General features: G+C 45.5%; 2 protein-coding genes across 5 annotated transcripts; both read right to left on the bottom strand.

Annotated features, from left to right (window-relative positions):
* Positions 1-3,956: 3,956 nt before the first annotated feature.
* Positions 3,957-5,345, bottom strand: b3gnt9 (UDP-GlcNAc:betaGal beta-1,3-N-acetylglucosaminyltransferase 9; the record flags this gene model as incomplete). Its single annotated transcript, XM_080842264.1, has 1 exon — positions 3,957-5,345. The coding sequence occupies one exon, from the start codon at positions 5,343-5,345 to the stop codon at positions 3,957-3,959; it is 1,389 nt and encodes a 462-aa protein (XP_080698390.1).
* Positions 5,346-7,896: 2,551 nt separating this feature from the next.
* On the bottom strand, positions 7,897-18,417 carry bbs2 (Bardet-Biedl syndrome 2; the record flags this gene model as incomplete). 4 transcript variants are annotated; one of them, XM_080842249.1, is made up of 17 exons in its annotated part: positions 7,897-8,263; positions 9,706-9,854; positions 10,561-10,673; positions 11,221-11,358; positions 11,714-11,833; positions 12,308-12,437; positions 12,733-12,904; positions 12,986-13,124; positions 14,449-14,657; positions 14,897-15,032; positions 15,423-15,509; positions 15,755-15,859; positions 15,986-16,063; positions 16,170-16,232; positions 17,098-17,223; positions 17,851-18,078; positions 18,290-18,406. In XM_080842249.1, the coding sequence occupies 17 exons, from the start codon at positions 18,404-18,406 to the stop codon at positions 8,157-8,159; spliced, it is 2,217 nt and encodes a 738-aa protein (XP_080698375.1). In that variant the 3' UTR covers positions 7,897-8,156. The 4 variants fall into 4 exon arrangements, with proteins under 4 accessions (XP_080698375.1, XP_080698376.1, XP_080698377.1 ...); XM_080842250.1 differs by having other exon boundaries at positions 14,518-14,657; XM_080842251.1 differs by having other exon boundaries at positions 12,986-13,115; positions 14,518-14,657.
* Between the last annotated feature and the right edge of the window lie 2,857 nt (positions 18,418-21,274).

Raw genomic sequence — 21,274 nt, 5'->3', positions numbered from 1 at the left:
TGTTGATGATGTTGTTTATCTTTTCCCTGTGATCTACTTCCTGATGCTTCACTCCGCTGAGGAGCCGTGCAGCCCGCTGTCTTCCTCCGTCTGCCCCGTGTCCTCCCCCTTCTGCCCGCTGTCCTCCCCCATCTGCCCGCTGTCTTCCTCCGTCTGCCCCGTGTCCTCCCCCTTCTGCCCGCTGTCCTCCCCCTTCTGCCCGCTGTCCTCCCCCTTCTGCCCGCTGTCCTCCCCCATCTGCCCGCTGTCCTGCCCCATGTCCTCCCCCTTCTGCCCGCTGTCCTCCCCCTTCTGCCCGCTGTCCTCCCCCATCTGCCCGCTGTCCTGCCCCGTGTCCTCCCCCATCTGCCCGCTGTCTTTCTCCGTTTGCCCGCTCTCTTTCCCCATCTGCCCGCTGTCCTCCCCCATCTGCCCGCTGTCCTGCCCCCTCTTTCACAACTGCCCCCCTGTCATAGCTCAGTTAGCATTGCTTACCTGCATTGCTCTCTTCTCTCTCTTCTTTTTTTTAAAGCTGTAGTTCTCTCATTCATTGCCAAAATGTTAGCCAAAGATGTTTAAACCGTTCACTTTATTATAACAAAACAAAAAAAGAAATGAAATCCTATTTGAGCTTGACCTTTGGAGCCCGTAGATGGTAACATTCCCTCTAACCTAGACTTCCTTCCCTCAAGTCCATTTTTAATAACGACTACATTCTAACTCTCTTAACCGTGCATAAGTACTTTTAAAATAGGTATGTATACGATTCTTTTATGACGGGTTAGTGCTCTTTTATCATTCAGAACTTTAATATTCTCATACGTATGATTTTTACTAAGAAACAGCTGTCTGTTCCATCTGTAGCAGGTAGTTTGAGGTGGGAAAAGGGCGCCCTCTGCTGGTGTTCAGTGTATGTACAGACTTGTGTATATAGAATGCTCGTATCTCCTTTCTTTGGGGCTCTTCCGTTCCTAAGGTGATTGGTGGTACTGCTTGGAGTTGGGTGGGTGGACAGTAGGTGTATATATGGGAGCAGTAAAGGCTTATTGCAGTGTCTGAGCTCTTTTGTCTCTGGTCAAACAGACGGGGGGAGCTCACGCTCTTCTGTTCTCTTTGTAGCGAGCGCACATCTGACCACTAGCTGGACACGATTTAAAGCCAGCAGAATAAACCATGGAAACAGTGAGCTATTACTGTAGGTGGAGGGTCTGGCCTTGGGTGAGGATTCCCTCGTAAAACTCTGTGAATTCTACAGACTATGTGTCATCACTTGGGCCCCTTTTTGTGTGTGTGTGTGTGTGTGTGTGTGTGTGTGTGTGAGAGAGTATGTGTGTGTGTGTGTGTGTGTGTGTGTGTGTGTCACACAGACCTAAGCATGGGCCCCTCCTGTTCTCTGTGTGGTTTTGTGTGCAGAAACTAGGCCGCATGTGAAGGTGACTCATTTTCACGTCACTCCCAGAGCGATTTACTTCGTGGCACACTATGACATCACTTCCTCCACTACTGCCCAATGTCTCCCACCACTGTATAAATCTGTGTTTGCAAAGATGCCAGGCTGTTGGCTCTGTTTAATAGTTTACATGCATTCTGTTACATTTCCCTTCTGACGAGCTTCAGCTCAGTCCTCTCTTTCTTTTTCTCTCTTTCCCCCTCTCCCTCCCTCTGTTTGTTTTTATTTCATTTTGGCCCCCGCGCTTCACTTTTCTAATAAGCAAAACAGTCGAACGAAGAAGAAAAAAAATTACTAGCGTGCCGCTGTAAACCGTGCCTCATCTCCCACTAACTAGCCTCTCTCTTCTCTGTAAAAAAGATCAAATGAAATGTTTTTCAGCTGCATTGTGCTTGACTGAGCATGTAAAGCTAATGTGATAGACCCTGTTGATCTGTCTTAGTCCTCTTGCTCCAACATCAACAAAAACAAAAAAGATTAAAAAACAAAAAAAAAGACAGAAAAACATTTCACTTTAGGGAATAAGGACAAGACCATGGGATATTTGACCGAGTTCCTGAACTTCTGTCATGTGGAACCTGTCATGTGTGTCCCAAATCCGTTCAGGATTTGTGTTAATTTGCAGTTATCTGATTTCTACATTAGCAAATTCAGTTACTCTGTTGGCTGTAAGTGTCTTTGGTGCTGGGCACTCAATAAAGCGTATGGAATAGTTTGGACATGAAATCTCTGCCTTTTGCTAACAAGTAGTCCCTCTGCCAGCTTTTTTATGACCTGAGATTCACGTACTGGTGGTGTTGTGGTTTTTCATTGGAATATAACAAGACACTTCCCAAAGACTGGTGTTAAAGTTCTTCTGTCCGCAACACCTTCTAACTGTACGTCGTAGGCAAATTGTTCCTGTTTGATCATAAACAGTGTGACCCACTGTTGTGATGTTCTGGAGAAGATATGTAACTGTTTTGTGTGTGTGTGTGTCTAGTCGCGCGATGGGCAGAAACTGATGCCCAGTCTCAGGTGGATTGTGTGTCATAACAGGAGCAGAGGAAATGCTTAATTCTCATCAGATGAGTTCATCCTCTATGTATGTTTTTGCATTGGAATGAATGAATGAATGATTGTCCTCAAGATTGTAATTAGTTATGGACGTGTAATGCCGCATATTAATGCTATGTATTGTAACACCCCCCCCCCCCCCCCCAGTATATATTCTATCTCCCCATCCCCTGCCCCCCCCCCCCCCCCCCCCCCATCCTTAAAATGTATTATTTTTCTGCGTGAGTCCAGTACGTTCTACCCATTTCTGGAAATGGGATTATCCTTCATTAAAAATTGTGAATCAAAATGTATTGGAATGTGGTGTTTTATATTTCAGATTTGTACCTGTGTAGATAGCCTGTAGAACACATAGGTGACAGATCAATATTATCAGGCATGATGAAAAAAAGCAATAAGAATGGCTGTGATGGCTCTCAATGGCCTGCTGAAAATCAAGCTCTTGGCTTCTGAAATGATGGTGGGGTTGGCCTCATGCGTTGAGGGTGCTAAAACCACAACTTTTGCAATTCTATAAACTGCTATTTGTTTTGCATTTTGAGTCATTAAAAAAAAAAAATCCTGTTACAGTGTGTTACACATGGATGTAATAAATATTGAGAAAGAATTCGGATCCCGTTGTTTGTATGTTTTGTTTCCATTCGTGTTTTATTTATTTTCTTCAAAGGAAAAAACTGTTTTACATGCATATGTCTTTCTCCAGGAACCTTTTCAGTGTTTTTGAGTTTTGAATTCAACATTTGTATTTACATACAGCAGACTATTCAGAGGTAATACTGATACATTTATAAAGGTCATCGTAACAGCAGGTTCCATGCATCTGGAATGTTGGGCAATTTTGAGGTTCTTACATTCTTGGCATTAGAAATTGCCTCTGATTCACAAGTCTGTCTTGGACCATATGGCGCTCATAACAAATTGACTTGACAAAAAGATTTCATCTGATAGCTCAAAGATGGCGAAGAAAAGATAAGATTTTCAGGCACTAGCACCTTCAAGTTTTTCCAAGTTTGAATATGTGCAAACAAAGTAAACGAGGTTCACCGGGTTCTTTTGTGAATCCAAATGATCCTACCATAGAGTCTTTGAAGCTCTTTGAATACGTAATACAACTAGGGGTCCGTTTCCCTCTGGAAAGTAAAAAAAACTCTCCCAGAATCTCTCTTGGGGGACTCCCTGGCGCCATCTTGTATGAATCTCAAAATGGCAGGGGCAAATCCTCAAACCCTTGATTTTACTCGAGGGGGCGAGTTCACAAAACTGTTAACTTCAGTTAGCTTCACACTCAAAACATAGACTTCTTCGTACCAGCCAGCACTTAAGTAACGTTTGTATGACAGACATGCAAACATATTGAACAAGAGGGAGAAAAGTTGATTGGCACAACCGGTATTTTTTCACAATATTAGGTTTTTAACCCCTTGCATCATAGAAACACATTCACAGTATAGTCCATTTTGGAGTCGCGAACTCAATGTTTCACAAACACTTTCATTCCATAGTCTTGCTCCCCTGGATCGGCCTGTCCCTTGGCTGTAGGCGAGGCCTTGTCCCTCCACTTGAAGGGCCACGAGGTGGGCGTCCGATTGGAGTGGCATGAGAGGTGCGGGTCGTGGAGTAGGTTGTACATGAGCCAGATCTGCGGCACCGTCAGGCTGTGCACCACCATCAGCTCGCGGTAGAAGCAGGGGTCGAACGTCTGTAGGTGCGGCGCGGCCGAGGACCGCACAATGCCAAACGTACGGAAGCCCTCGTGCCGGGATGGCGTAAGGCCGATCCGGAGCAGGCACATGCCCAGGAAGACGTCGTCGATGGGGAAGAGCTCCACTTCCTGGCATGCCCGGTTTAGCCTGAGCGCTGTGTGGCCTGACATGACGAAGCCCCCGCCGCCAGCATAGGACGGGTACACACCCTGGCCGTACACAGACTCGGGCACAAAGTACTTGCTGCTGCGCCGGCGTATGGGCCGGGCGCGTACGATGATGTCTCCCACGAAGAGGTCCTTGTGGTCGTCCTGGCCGCGTAGCATCTCCAGGATGTTCTCCACGTTCACGTAGACGTCGGCGTCGCCCTTGAAGATGAACTTGATCCCGGCGCAGCTGCTGTTCACCCACCCCAGGAAGTGCGTCTCTTTGAGGGTGAGATTGAAGAACGTGTCCTCGAAGTCCCAGAGGAGAATGTCCCTGAAGGTGGCGCTCTCGTACGCCAACAGCCGGTCCCACAGCGGCAGCGAGGTCCGATTCCTCGGCACCCCCAGCAGGAAGACCGTCTTGATGTCGATTCCTTCCTGGATGACGCCCTCTCGGCCCCAGGTGCGCCGCACCACCTGCCTCTTCTCGAAGTCAGCCGCCACCGACTTCACGGCGACGAGCAGGTAAGGAGGAGCCTCACCGGGGCGTCCGCATTTGTCAGGCTGATCGATCATCATCCTGAAATTTCGGTTGTCCTTCTTGCGGAGATAGTCGTCGAAGTCGAAGGGGGCGAGGGTCGGCCCCACTGCAGTCTTAGTGGGTGGAGCTTTTTTAACCCCACCTTTCGCCTTGGCCTTAGATTGGGATTTTGTTTTCCCGTGTGGTTTGGATTTGGCCTGAGGTTTGGCTTTCGGCTGTGTCTGGGACATCGACCGGGCCTCAGGCTCCGGCTTGCACCGCGGTAAGTCTGAAGGTTTGGTAAGGGCCTGCCCATTGTCTTGGTTATCCGGCGTAGCACCCAGAAGGGAGCGAGAGCTGGGTGCGCCCTGTTCCAACTGCCAGCTCTCCCAAAATGGAGTAAGGCTGTGGTGGGCGTACAACAAGAGACAGAACAGCATCAACAGGGCGACGGTGCAAACCACGTCGCCTTTTAGGTGAATCCTTCTCATTGTGGCCCCACTAACAAACTCCCTCGCTGGTGGAAAAAAGGCCCCGTTCTTCAAGCATGGATTGCTTTCTCCATACAGTGCCTCTATGGCCTCCTTAAAGTGAAGTCAGGCTGAGTCAATGTGTGCTACATGCTGACTCCATTAAGTGAAATCCGGATGGGCTCCTAACTGTTCCCTTATTTCCATTCACTGCACCGCTACTGCAACTCCTGGGGTATCGAGAAGAACAGCCCCCAAGTCCAGCCATCTAATGTCTCATGACCAAGACATCAGATATCTCTTTTGGTTCATTCACCAGGCTCTGAGATGCAAACATAGTATTCCATGTTTGTTGTTGCTCTGTATCACACGTCTCTGAGATCAATATTTTTCCTGTGAATGGAAATATACCATTAAGTTAAGTTTAAAATTTCCACTTGGGGTATAGGCTGCAATGTTAGTGCTACATTTGCCGTCTCAGTAATATACAAACATTATTCAGGCATGTGTGGTACAATATAAACAGATGTTGGCAGACTAAGGGACGAATCTGACGCAGTTTTGCGCCATTTTTAGGGCCAGATTCAAGAGTCCAGTTTTATCTGCCATGCGCTTGCAAAATGGGAGGCTTTAATGTAAACGCGTCTCTTACCACTATTCTGACGTAATCAGTCAGTCTTTTCATTAGGCATCTTTACATAGATGTAGTTTGTAACTTCTTCGCCAGTAGCCTACCGCCACTCATAACTCGGAGGCGACACACCTCCGCCCAGATAAAGTCATCGCATGCACTGTGTATCATACGTCTCCCTCTACATAAACTGAATGTACCGCCACGAGTATACAGAACATTATGACTACATCACAACGTCTCTCAAAATCTCGCTGCACAGTATTCCATGTTAGGAAAAGAGAATAATTAAGGGGGCGGGTCTGATGTTATGTAAGAATAAGTAAGATTTGTCGAAATGAAAAAAAAAATGCAATCGCATGGAGGAGAACAGAGTGTTCTTATATTTTCTCTTTTGATTTAAAATATTAAAGTCATTGGACAGCATACAACAGTGACATATAATGTGACCGTGTGTCTATAAACAAGGAATTCAAATAAGCAGGGGGAAAAGTTGCTATATAGCATAATAGGCAAATGCTTAAAGTATAATTACTTTCCCGAAATGTGGAATCGCTTGTGCATATAAAGCTAGAAAAGTTTTTGCATGCTCACACATCCCTTTCTGGATTGACAAGTATACAACCCAAGAAACTCTCTCATGTTGTGAGTCAACATCCATCACAGTTATTCATCTTTGTATGTGATGTCATACGCTTAACAGCATTTCTGCATCACATGTTCTTATCAGAAACTGCATGCAATCCGAGAAGCTGGTCATTCCCAACACTTACCAAAATCGGCAAACGTCACCAAGTAATTACAGATTGCAACTGCCAAAACCGAACATCTGGTTTCTATATTAAATCTGCACGTTCAGAATGTGGATATCCAAGAAGAACCTTAAAGTACTGAAACTTGCTGAATAAAAGACGGAGAGTGCCTGCACATCCTTATAGCGATTAACTAGCCACTAACGTTGCATGTGGAGCTTATTCCCCCTAGAACGAAATGTGCTGGTTTTTGGACGCTCGCATATTTTAACGGAGTGTTCTTTCCCCCATGCTCACGTGACGCACCCGGGAGTCTGTTGGATGTGCTTGCGAGCCAGATGCCAGCGCAGCAGATCCAGTCGCGCGCCCAGAGACACGGCGAAAGAGCCCGCGCATGGGAATGGCTTGTCGGGCTGTACGCTTGCGCGGTGATTGATGTCTTGGCTTTCCTCCAGCATATGTACAACGTGTCGTGCCCCCACTACATTCATAGTGGAACAATTACAGTCCCAGTGAATCCCCCCCCACACACACAAAAAAAGTTCGGCGCCAACACATGCACATTGTTCTGCGAGTCTAGGAATAGGGAAAGAAAAAAGACGTGGTTTCACACAGTATTTTTTTATTATTATTCAAAGAATCCACAAACAGTGTAACATTGACTCCCTCTATTTACAAACTGTAAAAGTACATGTATAAATAACACACCACACAATTATCTTGTAAACAGTGGAAAAGTATATATTCCTTTGGCTAAAATTACATTTACAACTTCACCGTACCATTATTCATACACTTTATCCTATAAAAAAAAGTTGTGCCGAGATTTCCCCTCTGTCTTCCGACAACAGATTTTCCCTTAACAAGTAATCAAGTAGTGCTCTATTGATCATCCGTCATGAACCCATAACCCATCCTTCCTCAAGGCTTAAGGTGACATGGACAAACATACAAACAATCTTTTCCTTGTGGTTCCCTCCCTGGAGCCTTGCTACCCAGAAACATCCTTGCTCTACAATGATTAGTACTGAGAGCGAGGAAAAGAGCGAGAAGGGAGAGAGGGAGGGATGGATAGAGAGAAGGATGGATGGATAGATGGATAGAAAGATGGATGGAGGGAGAGAGAGGGAGGGATAGAGAGAAGGATGGATGGATAGATGGAAAGAAAGATGGATGTAGGGATGGATGTAGGGATGGATAGATGAATAGAAAGATGGATGGAGGGAGGGATTGATGGATGGATAGAGATGGATGGATGGATAGAAGGATGGATGGGGGTAGGGATGGAGGGATGGATGGATAGAGAGATGGATGGATGGATAGATGGATAGAAAGATGGATGGATGGAGGGAGGGAGGGAGGAAGAGAGCTTTACCAATGATTTGTAGTGTAACAATATTGCAATGGGAACCAGCCCTGGGTGGAGATCAGTCGATGGGGGGGGGAGCCTTAGCTGGAGGCCGTTCCCGCTTTCATGATTTTGAAAAGGGCGTTGACGTTATTGTTCTTTATGGCGTCTCGACACGCAGAGATGACCTGGTTCTTCGGTTTTCCCACTGAGAGAGACAAAGCAGGATCACACTCAAGACACAGAAACCACACCTGGTGATTTTAACCACAAGCAATACGTGCACCTATCGCTTGACTGGAAGGGTAAAGTGCTAACAACAACCATCACAGTCATACGTTTGATTCACGGTAAAGGATAAGCCCTACCTGTTGTCTGAGTAGCTTTCTATACAAGAGACTACTAAAGGAACGAATGTAACCAAAAGTAAGCATGTGCAGACCCCATGTCCTAACCCTCACACACCTCTCAGTCACCCTGACGACCCCTATGTCCTATCCCTCACACACACCTCTCAGTCGCCCTGACGACCCCTATGTCCTATCCCTCACACACCTCTCAGTCGCCCTGACGACCCCTCTGTCCTAACCCTCACACACACCTCTCAGTCGTCCTGACGACCCCCATGTCCTAACCCTCACACACACCTCTTAGTCGTCCTGCTCGCTTTATGGCTTAACCCTCACACACACCTCTCAGTTGTCCTGACGACCCCTATGTCCTAACCCTCACACACACCTCTCAGTTGTCCTGACGACCCCTATGTCCTAACCCTCACACACACCTCTCAGTTGTCCTGACGACCCCTATGTCCTAACCCTCACACACACCTCTCAGTTGTCCTGACGACCCCTATGTCCTAACCCTCACACACACCTCTCAGTTGTCCTGACGACCCCTATGTCCTAACCCTCACACACACCTCTCAGTTGTCCTGACAACCCCTATGTCCTAACCCTCACACACACCTCTCAGTTGTCCTGACGACCCCTATGTCCTAACCCTCACACACACCTCTCAGTTGTCCTGACAACCCCTATGTCCTAACCCTCACACACACCTCTCAGTTGTCCTGACGACCCCTATGTCCTAACCCTCACACACACCTCTCAGTTGTCCTGACGACCCCTATGTCCTAACCCTCACACACCTCTCAGTTGTCCTGACAACCCCTATGTCCTAACCCTCACACACACCTCTCAGTTGTCCTGACGACCCCTATGTCCTAACCCTCACACACACCTCTCAGTTGTCCTGACGACCCCTATGTCCTAACCCACACACACCTCTCAGTCGCCCTGACAACCCTTATGTCCTAACCCTCACACACACCTCTCAGTTGTCCTGACGACCCCTATGTCCTAACCCTCACACACACCTCTCAGTCGCCCTGACGACCCCTATGTCCTAACCCTCACACACCTCTCAGTCGCCCTGACAACCCCTATGTCCTAACCCTCACACACACCTCTCAGTTGTCCTGATGACCCCTATGTCCTAACCCTCACACACACCTCTCAGTCGCCCTGACGACCCCTATGTCCTAACCCTCACACACCTCTCAGTCGCCCTGACAACCCCTATGTCCTAACCCTCACACACACCTCTCAGTTGTCCTGACGACCCCTATGTCCTAACCCTCACACACACCTCTCAGTCGTCCTGCTCGCTGTATGGCTTGGTTGACAGACTTGAGACAGGCGAGCAGCGCGTTGTGGTTGTTGGAGCGGATCTTGTACTCGTTGATCAGGTCCCTGTTGAGGTCGTAGAGTTCGATGTATCGCTTCTTCATGGTCCTCCTGCACAATAACAGACACAGGAGAAAACAGATGTGTAGAGAGAGGGAGGGAATGAGAGAGAGAGAAAAAAAAGAGATATTTAGGCAAACCAAATTAAAGGTAAAAAGTTAACTGTGGCACATAAAATGTCTTTATTAAGAACGGCATATTTTCAAAGGGTTCAGGACTCTGACATGTAACGGCCTCTTAGACGAAACTAAAGGGATTTTAAATCTCCACCAAAGAGTGCCTTAGTTGCCTGTGCTTGTTTAGTTGGACCGCTATTAATGCCCGATTCCTGCTGACGTGGAGAACCCTGCTGAAGTGGAGAACCCTGCTGAAGTAGAGAACCCTGCTGAGGTGAGGAACCCTGCTGAGGTGAGGAACCCTGCTGAGGTGAGGAACCCTGCTGAGGTGAGGAACCCTGCTGAAGTGGAGAACCCTGCTGAGGTGAGGAACCCTGCTGAGGTGAGGAACCCTGCTGAGGTGAGGAACCCTGCCCAGGTGGGGAACCCTGCTGAAGTGGGGAACCCTGCTGAGGTGAGGAACCCTGCCCAGGTGGATAACCCTGCTGAGGTGAGGAACCCTGCCCAGGTGGGGAACCCTGCTGAAGTGGGGAACCCTGCTGAGGTGAGGAACCCTGCCCAGGTGGGGAACCCTGCTGAAGTGGGGAACCCTGCCCAGGTGGGGAACCCTGCTGAAGTGGGGAACCCTGCGAGGCACTCACATGTCTCCCATGAGCCTGGCGTCCTCCGCCTGCACCAGCATGTTGCGGATGTGGTTGGAATGGTCTGCAATGGCGGCCGTGAGCTTCTGGTGAACAGAGTGGAACTCGTCCACCTACAAAAACAACACGTAAGAGTGACCACTATTAATGGACCTACAGGAAAATTCATAAAGCCAGGGTTGAAGAGTGGTTCGGGTGCTGGGTGTAACATTTTAGATTAAACAGAGTGTTGCTCATCCATCTACAAAAACAGATAAGCCTTCCTGTTTTCTTGTTATGTTTGTTTTCCAGTGGTAGAATGGATCAGGAGCAGTGTTTTGGATGCTTGACATTTGCCGGGTTGAGTCTGAAGAGCAGCTGCAGCTTTAAGGGCCTTCAGCCCAGCCTTGAGCCCAGCCCTCAGCCTTCCGTACCAAACACACTCAGGGGGCTTTCCCCAAGTCTAGGTGCGAAGCAACCAGAATACTGCTCTCAACTACTCACTATTACTTACAAAAGACTGCATACTGGATCAATAGTGGTTACATACAATATACAGCACATGGTGTTATAATCACAGACACAAAGACACGCACTCACACTCACGCTCACACTCACACTCACACTCACACTCACACTCACACACTCCCCACACACACACACACACACACACACACACACCTCTGTGAGGGTGGTCCTGAGCTCCTGAAAGTAGCTAGGGAAGTCTGCCTCTGCCTGCAGGTCTTCAATGGCTAAAAAGGAGGTGAGTGATTGGACGAGATCTCCTGCCAGGTCAATGTCGTCTGTATTAAGTGTGATCTGACGGGAAAGAGGGACATTAGTCACAATTAATGTACAGTGCACATACAGCCCAAAAAGTATATACATGACACAGTCACAGCGTGACACATGGTCCACTTCCCTCTCCCTTCTTATTTTTTAAGTTTCATTTTGCTCGATAGGAAGGTGAAGATCAGACAGGAAACGAGAGGGAGGGACATGGGTTCCCTCACGAGGTCCAAACTGATTTAATTCTCACACTAGTAGCCTGGTCTCATCCCTGAACACGCGCACACGCACGCACGCACGTACACACACACGCACACACACACTCACACACACACACACACACACACACACACACACACACACACACACACACACACACACAAACCTCTCCATTTGACTCCATGCTGATGCTGAGCAGCCCTCCCCCACGCAAACACGTGAGGGTCACGTCTGGACTTTCGATCCCTTCTGGCAGCAGGAAGTTCTGGTTCAGCCACATGACCACCTGACCAATCACACGGGCACAGAACAGCAGTCACTCCCACACACCTAAGAGGCTCTAGAGTCAAATGTCATTTCAAGACACAAGCGTGTGTGTGTGTGGGCCTGGTCAAAATCCGCCATTTTATTATCGGAGTGGGCCGTAGAAGAGACTGACAAAGGGCGAGCTAAATGCTCAGTCAGTTAATTGGCAAGAAGTCTGTATATTTCCATTTGTGTGTGTGTGTGTGTGTGACGTGTGTGTGTATGTGTGTGTCTGTGTGTGTGTGTGTGTGTGTGTGTGTGTGTGTGTGTGTTTGTGTGTGTGTGTGTGTTTGTGTGTGTGTGTGTTTGTCTGTGTGTGTGTGTTTGTCTGTGTGTGTGTGTGTCTATGTATGTGTGTCTGTGTGTGTGTCTGTGTGTGTGAATGTCTGCGTGCGTGTGTGTCTGTGTGAGTGTGTGTGTGTGTGTGTGTGTGTTTATACATGCATGTGCTCACCCTCTGCGGGCGATCATTGATGCCGAAGGTCACGCGCCCTGTGGGCTGAGGGGCGTCGGGGTCCACAGTGAGGTCATACATAGAGAAGCGAGGTAGTTGCCGGGTGATCTCAAACACATGAAACTGTGTGCTGAACAGGGAAACATGGTCAGTAGAAAATGAACAGGTAGAACTAAACGGTGGTATTGGATTGCCTCACAGTATCAGAATACTTGTTATTTTTTTACATGTGCTCTGATATTGAACTGTCTGAGATGAGAACAAAGATTAATTTCCTATCTTGGTTGGAGGTAACTGGATACTCTATTCCATTCCATTCTTATCTATTCTATATGGATCAACCATAACGATATGGATGAAACCAGTTGATGGGTTTGTTTGCACACAGAAGATGAAAGCAGTGGTGATTGTAGCTAGATCCTCACCTGCTTTTCCCCCCCACAAAGGCTTTGACGTGCAGGTCTACGGGGATGTCTTTAGGTGGGATGATAGGTACGCGGACACACCCAGACAGATTCTGGGCACTCGGGTGCACCACGTGGCTCTCCCCTTCGAAAATGCCCTCTGCAAAGATCAGCACGGCTCGGATGATGGTTTCTGGGAAAAAAACGAGACGTGCTTGACTTGCATTGTCTTCAGCGGGAGTGTCTTCCGGAGATTGGTACTGCCAGCCAGTACCATTTGGGGTTGAGATGCTCAGCTCTATGTGGGCCCTCTGGCTTTCCGTAGCGGCGCGGACGGCGAGGGCGGTCTGGAGCTGGGTGTTGGCCGGGATGACGCCCATCCCCGAGTCCCCCTCAGAGACTCCTGGAGTGGCCTGGTAGCAGAGCAGAGAACATTTACAGTTTACATTTAGTCATTTAGCAGACGCTTTTATCCAAAGCGACTTACAAGGATGTATACACTGATGGCGCACTGCACATCAGTAGCAATTAGGGGTTCAGTGTCTTGCTCAAGGACGCTTCGACAGGGAATCGAACTAGCAACCTTCTGATTACTAGACGACTTCTCTACCTCGTGGACCACTGTCACAGACTCAGCAACCTACAAATGACATGGGAGTCAACACGCCAGCAGGGGAGGCTTCGGACACGTTATGTCTTGGTAACTGCTCATTTTGAGCTGCTTTGTCTAAGTATAAAAAGCTTGGATATTGTTTTGCCCAAGCCAGACCAAGCACAACCACACCCTTCAATCTCTACATTGAGGCAAGTCAGTGCATGCGTGGATCTTGGAAGTACTTTAGTTGGCTGGTTGGTTCATGCATGCCCGAGGTTGTGAAAATATTATGGTTGATCAGGACCCTCAGGATTTCTGTATGTGTGTGTGTGTGTGTGTGTGTGTGTGTGTGTGTGTGTGTGTGTGTGCAGTGCATGTGACATGTCTATTCCAGGTCCAAGACTCCTGCCTTGTTTTACCCACTACCGTTGTGCAGCGCTGACCAATTCAACTAATTATTACCTTATTGTTATTTTGACCTAATTGGCACACATTCACACAGTTGGCTTAAAGCACTGGGTAGGATTTTCCCTCTTGTCTCTCCACAAATGTGCCTGTTTCCATGCCCGCCCGGTCTTGGTGTTAGAGAATGTATTTGGCAACCGCAAATAGTAAAATATTGGGACACCAAAACATAAACACTGTTGTTATCAGAATGAAATGTTGTTAATGGTGCGTTTCAGTGTTACACAATACCACACTTCTTTGGTGGAAGCGCATTCTTTTGAAGTAGCCATATGGGTCCTGCCTGAGCCCTATTAGCAAACAGTTGCGTACTTAAAACCACATGCTTGTAAACATGTCTGTTAACAGCACTGCTACAGGGAAAACGTTCCTAGAACACAAGGAAACAAACCTTTATTTGACTGACTTTAGCTAAACAAACTTTACATGACACCATTAACCAAGTGCACGTTGCAAAAATATTGACATAAAATCACAGAGCACTGAGCAGATTCTTGCTTTTGGCTTGTGTGCACCACATGCTACAAGACAACTGGACACATATCCAACTGTTATACTTAAAACACACACCAGCTGACTACAGTTGACAAAATGTTAAGAAATGATATGACCTTTTTTTTTCAACTCTCCCTCAAGTGTTTGTAAGTGTGTGTCTGTGTATCTGTGTGTTGGTGTACCTTGGCGTTGTCCTCAAGTGTAAGTGTGTGTCTCTGAATCTCTGTGTGTGTGTGTGTGTGTTGGTGTACCTTGGCGTTCTCGTCATAGTTTCGCAGCTCCAGTAAGAGGTTCTGTTTGCGTTGGCTCAGCTCTCGTATCAGGTCCTGCTCCGCACTGGAGTCCATTAGGTTCCCCTTCATCTCCTTACTGGCTGGCAGGTAGCCACGCACTAGAACGCAACACACACACACACACACACACACACACACACACACACACACACACACACACACACACACACACACATCAGTCACTAGATCATTTAAAACTCATTGTACAAATCTATAGTATTCTAAAAGTGCTTTTATGCTGATATAAGTCCATACTTCATAGTACGGACATGATCAAATAATTTCTGAAGCGTCTTTCGCCAATGGTACACAAAGGAATGAGAGGTCTTCTTTTTACCCTCTCCCTCCACAGAGGAGCAGATGAGCTGGATCTGTCCGTCCATACGGTAGTCCCCCTCCACCACTCCAGCCACAGAGGACGAGAAGTTATCCTTGAAGATCACCTCTCCTGTCCGGTCACTGCGTGCATCAATCTACATGGAACATGAAGCCTAGTTACCGCATGCACACTGGGCAGGACATGTTGATTCTGTCTGTGCATGGAAAATCTAATCAGTCCATATAAAATCCAAAAACGTTACCATCCATCAATACCACTTGATGATACAGTTAAGGCCAGGATATTTTTTTTATGAGGATGTCAAAATAGTTTGGCACTATGTCAAGGCCTTGATTGCTTTTGTCTCATCATCAGCATTGCATATATTGTATATACTCACTTTACTTGACTCTAATAAATACACCATTTACTTTATCTAAACTAAATCACCAATTATTCTATCTTTTAAAGTCACGTCTGAAGAATATCAATGATGCATACGCCATTGCATCTCGCACATAGACAGACACATGGACAGTCTTACCTTCCCATTGGACCACCCAGTGATGAGTTCCTCGACTCCGTCAGCATTGAGGTCAAAAGCGTGGATGCTCATAGCGTGGTTTTTGGACTACACATGTGAGAGAGGGGAAGGCTTACTCATCATCTTTGACCAGTACATGACAAATAGACCATGTCATTTTTTACAATTTTAAGAAATTATTTATAAGAAATTAACAGCAATCACATGGTGTGTCTAGTTGTTTGGATGTGTGTATTACAAAACTGATTTGTTTATTCCAATGATTCCTGGATTACGCAAGATACACCAGAACGTTCTTGAAAAGAACAGGAAGTTCCACAGCGCTGCAGTACCTTGATTCTCCAGTAGCGGGCAGTGCGGTCATAAACTCCCACAGTGCCGTTGGCCAGTGCATAACCGAATCTGCTGCCATGCATGTGACACAGGGACGTGACGGTCTGCAGGGACACAGCAGAGACAAGACGAACTCATTGTCTCCTCTTCCCATGAGAACAGCACAATGAGGCCTCCCACAGAGAAGTGAAAGACTGTCTTTGAACACATTGCTTTAAGCAAAACAGTACCTCATTTTCTGACATCTCAGACACCAACTCATCCTCTTTAAAGACTCTGATGTCAAAGTCTTCAGATCCAACAAGAAGCTGAAATGAAAACAGCATCAGAAACGTGTATAGAATTTCCACACACCATACAAGATGCATTTGAGAGAAATCTATTGTCCAAACGTCTATGACCCTGAAAACACACCTCATTCTTCCCGTCGCCAGTGAAGTCAAACAGCGCCACAGACCGCACGTTATCTCCAGTGACCTGAAGCCATGTGAAAACTGTTATCTCAGAGTTTTATGATTGTGGGGTTTCACAACATGTTTCTGGAGACTTCTCATGAAGCATACATTTGCTTTATGGCTACAATCAAAAGCACAATCCAGAATTTAAGTGTTTATTTAGAATAAATACATGCACACAAACAGACTACAATATGAATATTTTCAAAGGTTTAACTAAAGGAAAATTAAGGTATTAGGCTTATTATAAAAAGTTTCTCTGTTTGTTTGTTTGGTTTGTGGAACCAGATCAGTCACCAAATCTGTCACCCTAAAGTTGACAGGCTGAACTCCACGGACCCTCGAGTAAATGGTATGTTGTAACCTGGTAATGACCAAGTTCCCGCTCATAAACTACCCACAGCCATGACTTGCAGTTTTCTCTCATTAACTACACACAGCCATGAATTGCAGATGTAATTTAAGTTTTCTCTCATTAACTACCCACAGCCATGACTTGCAGATGTAATTTAAGTTCTCTCATTAACTACACACAGCCATGAATTGCACATTTAAGTTATGTTCTCTCTCATAAACTACACATGACCATGACTTGCAAACGTAAGTTCCCTACAGGGCAAGAACTTGCTCACTACCACAAGGCAAAGAAACACAATGCACAAAATAGATTAAATGGGTAGAGTTTTGAAAAACCAAAAGCATTTTTTTTTTCATTCTGCCTTTAGAACTATATTGTGACAGCAAGCCAGAAATAATACTATAAGCAAGCTGTATGAAAGCAACATAATTTATCTCACACACCAAAATAACAAATTTGTGCGGATGTTTTCTGTAATATATTCTGTGAAACAAAAGTCTTCAAACACTGGAGCAGAAATGCATCATACCGTCCAGAACTGGTCGTTCCCCTCATAGTCAAAACCTTGCAGGGCACAGTTCCCTCCGATGATGGCCAGGGGGTATGGGATTTCCCCCAGCTTCCCCAAAACAATCGCGTTTGCCCCATCTGTTACCTGCAAAGGTCCAAAGAGACAATTTACACAACGTATTAAGCTGTATTATTAACCATTATTAATACACATATGCAATCAGAAAATGGAAAACCAAAGACCGAACTCAATAGATCTTGGAGATATCTAGAGGGGGGCTTCCCGCCAGCCTTTAAAGTAACACTATGCAACACTTTGACACTTTTTGAGATATGGTTTTATACGCAACTAGTTTTAGTACCATCGTCAAATTCATTTTGATAGCATATGGTCATGTGAAGGGCAGATAAACACCTGTGTCCTTCCCACTAGCCATCCAGGATATGCCCTATGTAGTTCTATGTAACGGGCTGGTACACCCAGCAAAGCTTGAAGAAATTAAGCTTTCACACACATGACATTGCCAGCTAAACTGCCAAAAGACACCAGTTAGTGTGTTGGCAAGCTTCAATCAGTGTCAGCTGGGCTGTTGGTGGTGTTTGCAAGGTTTTTGCATGCCTTTTAGGTAGATAGCTTACTAGTTTTGAAACAGAACTCCGTATTGCTGCTTTAAGAGGCCAATAGCAGCTCGAAAGACACCACTCCAGAAATATTTTTGAAATATAACACACTGCATTTCCTAATCAGAAGTATTTAAAGACACTCCCTCACCTCTCTGTAGAAGATATCAGCATTGTCGTGAACATCGTAGGCCAGCAGGTTTGTCTGAGAGCCCACCAGTAGAGTGTCTCCAGTGGTGTTGGGTCCCAGAGAGCCAGCAGTGAGGCAGCTGACGGCCTGGTTGATGTTAAGGAGCGAGATGTCGGAGTCCTGGGCGCTCTGGCTCAGACGATGGGCCACCTGTCTTTGGCCTCGCGTGTGGGGGTTATGGATGAACACCTGGGTTGAGAATGTAATCACAGTAACAGTGAGGGGAGGTTGGTGTGGACCTATTGCAGATATAGCTAGGGGTTTCAGCTTTAGTGTAAACGGTAGGGAAAGGTATATGCCAATACATCAAACTTATGTCATTCACACCATCATTTTCCATACAATTTTGAACAGGGTAACTGATAAAACAAATTGTCCCCATATTTTAACCCAACAGTACCTTCCCAGCTTGCGTGGCCGCTGTGAGACATGGATGGATGCCGTCAAATTTGCCCATTGTCACCATGCGGGGGTTGACTTTGTGGTTCAATTTGAGGGTAAAGATTGGCACCAACATGATGGCACCCCCTAAAAGCACAGAAAAATCAACTAGTGTTAAAGTACAAATAGCATTGTGCTAATTATCTTCTTTCAACAATGTGACTGGCAGGTCAGCGAATCAAACATCATGGGCTTTAATTTACACAGAGAATGATCTGGCGACGTGCATAATTATCATGTAACCTAGCAGTATTTGAGTAAAGCCAACTGCTAGGCTATGTGAGTGGCTCCATATTCAATCCTGTAGCTCAATTGTTGCTAGCTACTAAGCATCCAAAGGGTTCCTTCCTAGGCTCCCATGCTGTTTTGGACGTTCTCAGCTGAATGTTCCAAATAGGCTCTGACCTGCTTACAGAGAACGACAGGACGCTTCAAGTTTAGTTAGCGTGCTAGCTACAGACTTGTAATGTAAGACCCTATGATATCAGCGATAGGCTATGTCTGAATATTCTTAGAATGAAGATGTACAATATACTGTATATTGTACATCTTAGACTATCATAACACACTTGGATTCAGTAGTCTTGTAGCAGGAACCCGGAAGGTAATCTCCCTCCAAAATATGTTTGCAGTTATTTCATTCTATACAATCAAATTGAAAATGACAGTAATTAAACTGTATTTGTAGTCTTAGGGGTTTAGCATTTCTACCCCACACTCCGTACTCTATTACAACATACTTAGGTCATCACTAAGGCAGATTTGAAAGATGTGTAAAAGCACAGTAGCCTATGTCCTGAGTACATTTTGATTTGACGTATGATTTGATGATCATTTAAGTGATAAACCCTAATCTAGAAGAAAAAAATCAAGTGGAAAACATATAATCTGGCTAATAATAAAACGAATTTGGCAAAAAATAATACGGATTTCATAGGGCCCTACTACAGTTTGATCTAGCGAGCTGCCTTAATGTTATAATGCGCTTACTTGAGCTCTGCGCTCAGTAAAGGTGTTCGTTACTTAGCAACGCAGGGCCGCTTGCCAAAGCTTCTGCTCTAATCCCTGTTTTTTTGCTTTTCATCTTCACCCTACGTTAGCCAGTATAGTTGTTCAATTGTAGTATATTTTGCATGTTTTAAAACACCTGGAGGTTGTACACGTATAAACGCAGTAGCTAGTGAACAATTTCGACTGCCAAAATTAGCTAAAGTAGTTACATGGTGCATTCTAAAACTGCAAATGTTAACTGAGCTATGCTAATCGAGCTAGCTCAGCTGCGGAGAGCTAGCTAATCAGCTGACAAATTTTCAGCGAACGTTACATCAAAATGTCTTGCACGCTAATGTTGAGCTCATTTGCATTTATACTTTGCTATTCCGTTCGATTAATAAAATAATCTTACCAAGCTTCCAAAGGAAGGCAGGAATAAGTTGGCAGACTATGTGGATGCAGGCAATGATGTGTTCAAGTAAGTTCAAGCCACCAGAGGGCTTTCTCAGGGCGTGTTCACTAACCCAATTGAGCGGACTAAAAAGCTACACAAATCGGATAAACCACCTGCTACATTGTTCAAAGCCAATGGATGTTCAAAATGTGCATTCTATGTTCATTTCCATATACTGTTCTTGAAGATAGATGGGGTGCATATGTTTTGAATATGTGTACTTTTTTTAATCACGATCAAACACAATGTGCTGACAGCCAAACTGCCGGACTTCGTGAACATACCCTCATTGTCAGGTCTCAGCTGACTGTGTGACGTAATTGTCAGTTCAGCTTTTAGACTGTTAAAATCTTCAAAACTTTGAGGCTATATCTGATTACAGCCTATAAACCTAATTTACAATACAACCAAACAAACAATTCTGAGGTATAAAATAATTGTGGGGATGTCAATGGTTTTATATAGGACTAGCCTAGTCATGTCTAACTTAAATCACCGTTTGAATTTTATTACAATATTATATAAAGCCTGTACAACAACAGCCGAAAATATTGGCATCGGAACTAGACTTTTTTTTTTTTTGTAACATTTAACAGTTCATCTTTTGTAAAGTGTCCCCCTGATCTGCACACGATGTCCTTAGTTCAAATAGCCTATTCGGGTGAAGAGATGATGGAAAAACACCAGCGCCACAAGCTACAGAACGAGCGCAAAGTGATTCAGTTGCAATTTGTTTGTTCTGCCCACAATACAGACCGAGCGCAGACACGGCCAGCAGAAGTTCACTTCCCAACAATGAATCCTCTAAAACGGAAGTAGGGTCGTGTGCAGAGGGGCGCCACCACTACCTTTGCCACAAATTCCATGAATCAGGCGAATGACAATAGGGTTGAATGTGGATGTCCACCTACTGTTTGAGAAGGACGATATGTGTGAGATGAAAATAAAACGTTCTCACCTAAAAAACAGGTCAAAACGTTATATATCTGTACGTGCTCAAAACATGGCCATTATTTACGATAAAGACAATACAAATGCAAGTATCAAACAGCAAAAAGAAAAATATAAAAAGTATATAAGTAGTCCTACCCTCAAGTTTAAGTAGGCTCATAGAATGTATGTAGATCCTAAAACTATATTTAAATGAAAGTGGTCTAAAGATGCACCTTTATTATTTGTTTTATATATATTTATTATCAGATAGTCTACAACTACAATGTCAGCACACAGTTCAAACCAACAACAAATACATTTGCCCGTTGGCATGACGAATTACGTAAGGGACTAAATAGGGGCGCAATTCATATTCAGTCGATACAACGGGCGATACCATGGCGAAAGACGACGCTGACGAAGTTGGCAAGGTGCTGCTAATTATTGTTTAATGATTTTCACACAGTGCGATGCTGTGATTGTCCGTGTGTGGACGAAACCGTGTGCAGCTGTAAACAGTTTTGCACTCGGCCTCTTGGTGTCCCCAGCTATAAAAAAAGGTCT

The sequence above is a fragment of the Sprattus sprattus genome (genome assembly GCF_963457725.1).
Source record: "Sprattus sprattus genome assembly, chromosome: 7".
Lineage (NCBI taxonomy): Eukaryota > Metazoa > Chordata > Actinopteri > Clupeiformes > Clupeidae > Sprattus > Sprattus sprattus.
Note: the sequence above shows the minus strand (reverse complement) of the source record. Positions and strands in the feature narration are given on the sequence as shown.